The sequence below is a fragment of the Pistacia vera genome, unplaced genomic scaffold, assembly GCF_008641045.1.
Source record: "Pistacia vera cultivar Batoury unplaced genomic scaffold, PisVer_v2 Contig531, whole genome shotgun sequence".
Lineage (NCBI taxonomy): Eukaryota > Viridiplantae > Streptophyta > Magnoliopsida > Sapindales > Anacardiaceae > Pistacia > Pistacia vera.
The window spans coordinates 915,695-923,370 of NW_022196370.1; the positions used below are offsets into that span (position 1 = coordinate 915,695).

General features: G+C 37.3%; 1 protein-coding gene and 1 long non-coding RNA gene across 2 annotated transcripts in view; both read left to right on the plus strand.

Annotated features, from left to right (window-relative positions):
* Positions 1-3,942: 3,942 nt before the first annotated feature.
* LOC116107335 (E3 ubiquitin-protein ligase RDUF2-like) lies at positions 3,943-5,141 on the plus strand. Its single transcript, XM_031393611.1, has one exon. It carries the CDS (start codon positions 4,062-4,064, stop codon positions 5,037-5,039), a length of 978 nt encoding a protein of 325 aa, XP_031249471.1. The 5' UTR covers positions 3,943-4,061; the 3' UTR covers positions 5,040-5,141.
* Positions 5,142-7,451: 2,310 nt separating this feature from the next.
* The window catches only part of LOC116107359, a 2,065-nt gene continuing 1,840 nt past the window's right edge, over positions 7,452-7,676 (plus strand). Inside the window, exon 1 of the long non-coding RNA XR_004124445.1 lies at positions 7,452-7,559. This is a non-coding gene — a long non-coding RNA (uncharacterized LOC116107359). The remainder of the gene's footprint in view (positions 7,560-7,676) is intronic.

Below are 7,676 nucleotides of genomic sequence, written 5' to 3' on the forward strand. Positions count from 1 at the left end.
AAATATTAACCACCAAGTTCAAAGGTTTAATTACTTCAGCAAAGATAAAATAAATGTATGAAAATATTAACGTACAGCCATAATTCTTTTGGGTCAAATATAATTTAAATTTAGATATTTAATAAGTTGACTCTAAGTTTTTTTTTTTTTTTTTTAATAAAGCTATATAATTGGATTGAATTGCTTTTAAATTGGATTTACTTAGCAAATTCAACCATTCATCCAATCCAATTGGAATCTCAAAATCGAATTGGAATCTCAAAATCGTGATCTAGTCCTATTAAATTAAATCATCAAATCTGATCAAATTGGATCGGTTTGGATTGATTGGTTGGTTTAATTGGATTGGACTGGATTTTAAACTGCTCTAATATGAATTGTATAAGTAATCATATTAACGGCCGAGTATAGGTTGCATACTTCAACGCCATCCATTTTCGGAACTAGTTGATTCGATAGGTGAGTTATTATACATTCTTTAGCGAATTTCAACTTCCATGACTATCGTCCTGCTGTCTTAATCAACCAACACCCTTGGTGGGTTCTAGGTTGGTGTGTAATTGGGCACTGTAACCCGACTTTCAGTTCAACCCACATCGCCAATTCTACTTACAAAAAATGACTCATTTGGAGCTCTCGATTCCGTGGTGCAGCTTAACGAAGCAACTATAACATCCTACCTATTTAAAGTTTGAAAATAGGTCGAGAACGTTGCGCCCCTAATGCCTCTAATCATTGGTTTTATCCAATAGAACTCGCCTACAAGGTCAGCTATCCTGAGGGAAACTTTGGAAAGAACGCCCCCATACCCAAGTCAAACGAATGATTTGCACGTTACTATCGTTGTGGGCCTTGGGTTCTTGATACATAGATGCAAGTATTATATTGTAACAACTATTTATGCATAGTTATTAGTTAAACAAGTTTTAATATGAACAAATACTGTAAATAAAACTATAGGGAGTAAGAGATTGATTACCTAAATCTAACTTTTAAGAGGACAGATCCGACGGTTGACATAAAGTCATTCTCTCTTTCATAAGTCGTGGCAGCGCTTCGATTTAAAGCAAGTTGACGTGGCAGCCTCTAGAGTCTTCAAAATAATCACTTCAACGAATACTCACAATTTCCACTATTAAAACAAAGCCAGCGCCATTTGCACAGATCCATCTCACTATCTGCTTTCTTTCCTCACTCTCACAATTGTAAGTTTTTTTTTTGTTCTTTTTTTTGTTCTGTGTTTTATTTTCCTGAGAAATTGCTGGAAAACGCGAGAAAGTTCTTTTCAGAATCTCTTCATCAATGATCATCCTTTATTTATTTTAAAAATTTTAACGCAAATTTAGGTCAATGACCAGCATCAAAAGCTGCCATGGAGTCCATCGCAACAATTGAAATCTCATCCGCCGATATAAATTCAGAGAGTCATTGTGCAGTATGTAAAGAGAATTTGAGCTTGGAAATTTAGCAGAGAGCTGCCATGCAAACATATTTACCACGAAGGTTGTATATTACCATGGCTAAAATGCGCAACTCGTGCCCAGTTTGCAGGAAGGAGTTACCGGCAGCGGAAGAAAATGAAGGAGGAATGATTGGTTGTCTATATGGAGATTGCCGGAGGTGGTTTGCGGTTGGGGATATAACGGAGGAGATCGGCGCAGGAGAGAGAGGGCTGTCATTATGTTTAGTGATTGGATAATTCATTTGGTGAAAGTGGTAGATTTCTCCGAGGGGGTTTGCGTGGTTTGGAGGAGTTGGGAGAGAGATCAGAGAGGTGGTGGTGGGCTGAGGAGGGCTTTCCGTGGACTGGAACCTTTTCAGAAGTTTACATGCAGGGGGGAACAATAATTTTAGGCATGTTGAAGATAATAAGATATGTTTAGATCCTTATTTTCAATTAATTTAAATAATTATTATTTCATCTACAAATCTTATACATTTGCTTTGTAAAATATGGGGTGCGTTTAAAATATGGTTTTTTTACCATACAGATACAGTGCCTATAAGGAGACTCAAATTCCAAACCTTATTAAGTGAGGTCAACGTGAATTAATGATAAAGTGAGGTTGATAATATCGAAAACAAAGCATGTGCCTAACATCAGTCTGAAACTAAACTTATCATATTGTTTTTGTCATTGAAAACAAGGAGAGGGAGTGGGAGTGAGTCTGAGTAGGTATTTATTATAAGCATGGTTAGGTTTTTAGGAAGTTGGACATATTGACATTTCTCTCCACTTCTCCGAAGAGGAGATACTTGTATTGAAATTTATGTTGTCCCATTCTTTCGCTAATTTAGACTTTCTCTTATTTATCACCGTCAATCATATAACACATCTTTCAACTTAAAGAGAGAGTGAACGACTTTTTCTCATTCAAAATACCACTTTACTATCTAAACTATAACTCCATTATAAGTCCGTTATAAAACCATAATGAGTAACTAAGTATCTGGGTTTAAGGGGTTTTGAAGAAAGGAGACCAAAGGTTAAAAGGATGGTGAAAGATTGGATTTTGACCATCGGAATCAGGTAGAATTGGTGCTAAAGCAGTGAAACCCTAAGTGGTGGAAAGCGGCGAACAACATGCAATTAGAGTCGGGAAGATTGGGGTTTTGGAGATCGGAGGCTAGTGAGTTGATTGGTGGTCTTAAAATGGATTTTCGACGCCGAAAGCAACCTAAAAGGGCAAGAATCGCGCCAACCAACCGTGTGCAGTGGCAGGTGAATTAAGAGGTTAGACGGACAGGAGTGGAAGGGATTTTGATGAGGGAGTGATGTGGAGTATTCTGGTGGCAGTGGGAGGAGTCAACGACCCCAGATTTAGGTAGAAATAGCTTGAAAACGATAGTCAATGCCATTTTCTTTTCTAGTTGATTCCATGATCGGAAATTATCCCAGTCACCACCAATCGACTCAATAGCTGTTCCTCTTCAAAAGCCTCAACATTCTTGATTCTGTTCACTCATCAATCGCCGACTATTGAAGCTTTCCCACCTAGTTGATTGATGAATTAGGTTTGATTCATTTGCTTTTTTGTATTTGTTAGGTTGAAAGATGATTGAGAAAGGTTTATCAAAAGTGTTTGTTGATTTTCTGGTCGTCGACACTCGACACTCCCCAATGTCGACAACAATTATCGGCAATAAAAGGGATAATAGTATTTTCGTTTTCACAATGAATACCATCATATTTAATGAAATTATGGTTTGGGTAATAAAGTGTTATTTTGAAACATTTTGGTCGAAAAAGTATCATTAAGGCAAACTTTAGGTGGAAAAAGTCGTTCACTTAAAAGAGAGATTGGATTTGAGCAGATAAGTAGAGGCATAATAAAAAATTGATGATGTGAGACCCGGAATATGAAAACCAAGACCGAAATACATTGATGAATGATGATGATGGTAGAAAATGACACCAACCCACATCATAAAATGTATTAAACCAATTTTTGTTTCCAAGAAATGTGGCTATCTATATAAAGATTCCATTTACCATCCATCACCCCTCTCCATCCTATAATATGTTCTCTAATTTGTATATATTCCGCGTATGAGCCTTCATTATCATGCTATAACACAATAAGCTACAGCAGTACTGAAGTCGGTCATTATTAACTTTAAAATATATATATTCTACTTTTAACGCGTGAATCAGAGTAGTAGATGATGTTTAGGAAACAATCATAAGTGGACTGGACACCATTCATTTCTTCTCTGATCCAACAACAAAGATGCTTTTGCTCTCTAATTAATTACTTCCAAATATATTCTCATGTTTTTACCGTGGAAAAACAACACGCACTTGCCTCGTTAAGCATCTTCCTGCCTTTGCCAGGTGTCTCAAAATCTATGAACATTTCATTTTACAATTTTACCCTTCCATAAAGTCAAAGTGTCTCCCTGCGACTCAGCTCCACGTCAATAAACCGTGTGCTTCATCCGTTCACACCGCTATCTCTGCCTTTTGTATATAGCCACCCACTTTGCTTTGCTTCTTCTTCTCCAAATCTATCAGACTTTGTCTTCGTCTTTATTGCTTTTTTGAAGTCTTCCTTTTACACATGTCATCACCCACAACATCATCGTATTGGTGTTACAGATGCCTACGGATCATAAACCATTTTTCTCCACACAACCACATAGCATGTCCGTATTGCGACACTGGATTCATAGAAGCAATCCAAACAGAAGCTACAACCACCGAACCAGATAGTTTAACCCCTCCACTACCAACCTCCTCGATGTTTATGATTAACAACAGTAATTCACGGCGAAGAAATCGCCACAACTCTCACGACCAGCCACCTTCAACCGTCAACCCAGTGATCCTCCTACAAGGCCAGCCCAATGAAGAAATCGACAACAATAACCACAGCATCTTTGAACTGTACTACGATGACGGATCTGAGTCGGGTCTCAGTCCAATACCCGAGAGCGTGATGGAATTTTTGATGGGTTCAGGTTTTTATTTGTTACTTCGACAGCTATCTCATGTTGATATAGCAGGGTTAACTCGGCCGGATAATTTACCAGCATCAAAAGCTGCCATGGAGTCCATCGCAACAATTGAAATCTCATCCGCCGATATAAATTCAGAGAGTCATTGTGCAGTATGTAAAGAAGAATTTGAGCTTGGAAATTTAGCAAGAGAGCTGCCATGCAAACATATTTACCACGAAGGTTGTATATTACCATGGCTAGAAATGCGCAACTCGTGCCCAGTTTGCAGGAAGGAGTTACCGGCAGCTGAAGAAAATGAAGGAGGAATGATTGGGTTGTCTATATGGAGATTGCCGGGAGGTGGATTTGCGGTTGGGAGATATAACGGGAGGAGATCGGCGGCAGGAGAGAGGGGGCTATCATTTATGTTTAGTGATATGGATAATTCATTTGGTGAAAGTGGTAGGATTTCTCCGAGGAGGGTTGCGTGGTTTGGGAGGAGTTGGGAGAGAGATCAGAGAGGTGGTGGTGGGCTGAGGAGGGCTTTCCGTGGACTGGGAACCTTTTTCAGAAGGTTTACATGCAGGGGGGAACAATAATTTTAGGCATGTATGAAGATAATAAGATATGTTTAGATTCTTATTTTCAATTAATTTAGGAATAATTATTATTTCATCTACAAATCTTTTACACTTGCTTTGTAAATTCGACCCTGTTATTAATGGGGTGCGTTTAAAATATGGTTTTTTTAACCATACAGGTGCCTATAAGGAGACTGAAATTCCAAACCTTACAAGAGCAAACTACAGGCTTAACCATTCGACTAAACCTTCATGGGTGTATTAATTAAATAGGCATAATTTGTTCAGGCATGTTTCATTTCCTTAATTTAGATTTGAGACTGTAAAACATAAATGATTCAAAGTAGGTAGAGGTAGGGACTCGGAAGAAGCAATGTTTTTGTAGTTTATGTACAGTTTTCATCCTTCTCTAAATGTCATTTAATTCATAAAAAGATATATTAGTTGTACCCAGTAAAAGGATATATTCTAAATCTTTGTGAAATGCTTTGATTTGTGATGGTGGGACTGATACTAAGAGGAAAGCGAGAAAGAAGAATGATTTGATTCATTAAAATATGTCTTCTGTAGGCCTCCTGTGGCTGGAGAATATTGGATATGAGAATTTGTTTCAATTATAATCCCACTAGCTTATAAAAAGTGATGCCTGATGAAAATGGGGCATCGTCATTTGCTCAAAAGCACTAGCTTTTTGCATATCTTGCTGGACCTGGTCCTTAGACAGGTCTTATATTTCATTTTTTTTCTCTTTGACAAAGAATTGGTCAGAATCAGATATATATCTTGTCCATTCTCGTTTACGATGAGGATGAGAAGGTAAACTTCACATCAAGTGGACAAAACGGTGGCTGATATACAGCTATGGTTCATAAGTGGTGGGCGGTTCCTAAAATTTAATAATATGGGGCAGGTAATAGCCTAATTTGTAGTAACTTGTGACGAATTCAAAGCTGAAAAGAGGAGAAGCCTTGGAAGAATATATATAAAAACTCTTTAAGACTAAAGAAGCGAATAGAGTTTGTCCTTTGCACCGACCCACCCGATTGTCCACTTACGCACGCACTTGCACTTTATGAAAACACCTCGAAGCTCGATCGGTTATGCAGTGAAAGTGTAGATAAGGTTAATAGAATGCGACAATTAAACTGTTTCTTGTTGCACAACACTTGCCATATTTATCTTTTGTGTATACCAATTTCAAGGGAAAAAGATGTCCATGTGGGGACGATGGTAAAAATTCTGACACACTTCAATTTCAATTATATCAACCAAATCTCTTTGTTCATCAAGATTATATGGGTTTACTTGATACTTCACTAGAGAGCAAATAACTTGTAATGGACAATAATCATGTACTAAAATATTAACCACCAAGTTCAAAGGTTTAATTACTTCAGCAAAGATAAAATAAAAGTATGAAAATATTAACGTACAACCATATTTCTTTTGGGTCAAATATAATTTAAATTTAGATTTTTAATAAGTTGACTCTTAAGTTCTTTTTTTTTATAAAGCTATATAATTGGATTGAATGGCTTTTAAATTGGATTTACTCAGCAAATTCAACCATTCATCCAATCAAATTGGAATCTCAAAATCGTGATCTAGTTCTATTAAATTAAATCATCAAAACTGATCAAATTGGATTGGTTTGGATTGATTGGTTGGTTTAATTGGATTGGATTGGATTTTAAACTGCTCTAATATGAATTGTATAAGTAATCATATTAACGGCCCAGTATAGGTTGCATGTTTCAATGTCATCCATTTTTGGGACTAGTTGATTTGGGAGGTGAGTTGTTGCACACTCCTTTGCAAATTTCGACTTCCATAATCACTATCATGTTGTCTTAATTGACCAACACCCTTTGTGGGTTCTAGGTTAGCGCGCAGTTGGGCACCGTAACCCGGCTTCCGGTTCATCCCGCATCGCCAATTCTATTTACAAAAAATGGCCCATTTAGAGCTCTCAATTCCATGGCGCGGCTCAACAAAGCAACCACGCCGTCCTACCTATTTAAAGTTTGAGAATAGGTTGAGGATATTGCGTCCTGATACCTCTAATAATTGGCTTTACCCAATAGAACTCGTCCGAAAGGTTCAGCTATCCTGAGGGAAACTTTGGAAGAAATGCCCCTATACCTAAGTCAAACGAATGATTTGCAGGTTAGTATCGTTGTGGGCCTTGGGTTCTTGATACATAGGTGCAAGTATTATATTGTAACAACTATTTATGCATAGTTATTAGTTAAACAAGTTTTAATTTGAACAAATATTGTAAATAAAACTATAGGGAGTAAGAGATTGATTACCTAAATCTAACTTTTAAGAGGACAGATCCGACGGTTGACATAAAGTCATTCTCTCTTTCATAAGTCGTGGCAGCGCTTCGATTTAAAGCAAGTTGACGTGGCAGCCTCTAGAGTCTTCAAAATAATCACTTCAACGAATACTCACAATTTCCACTATTAACACAAAGCCAGCGCCATTTGCACAGATCCATCTCACTCTCTGCTTTCTTTCCTCACTCTCACAATTGTAAGTTTTTTTTTTGTTCTTTTTTTTGTTCTGTGTTTTATTTTCCTGAGAAATTGCTGGAAAACGCGAGAAAGTTCTTTTCAGAATCTCTTCATCAATGATCATCCTTTATTTATT

Excerpts from the sequence above, each read along its gene's own strand:
- LOC116107335 (XM_031393611.1), top strand. The coding sequence starts at position 4,062 with ATGTCATCACCCACAACATCATCGTATTGGTGTTACAGATGCCTACGG.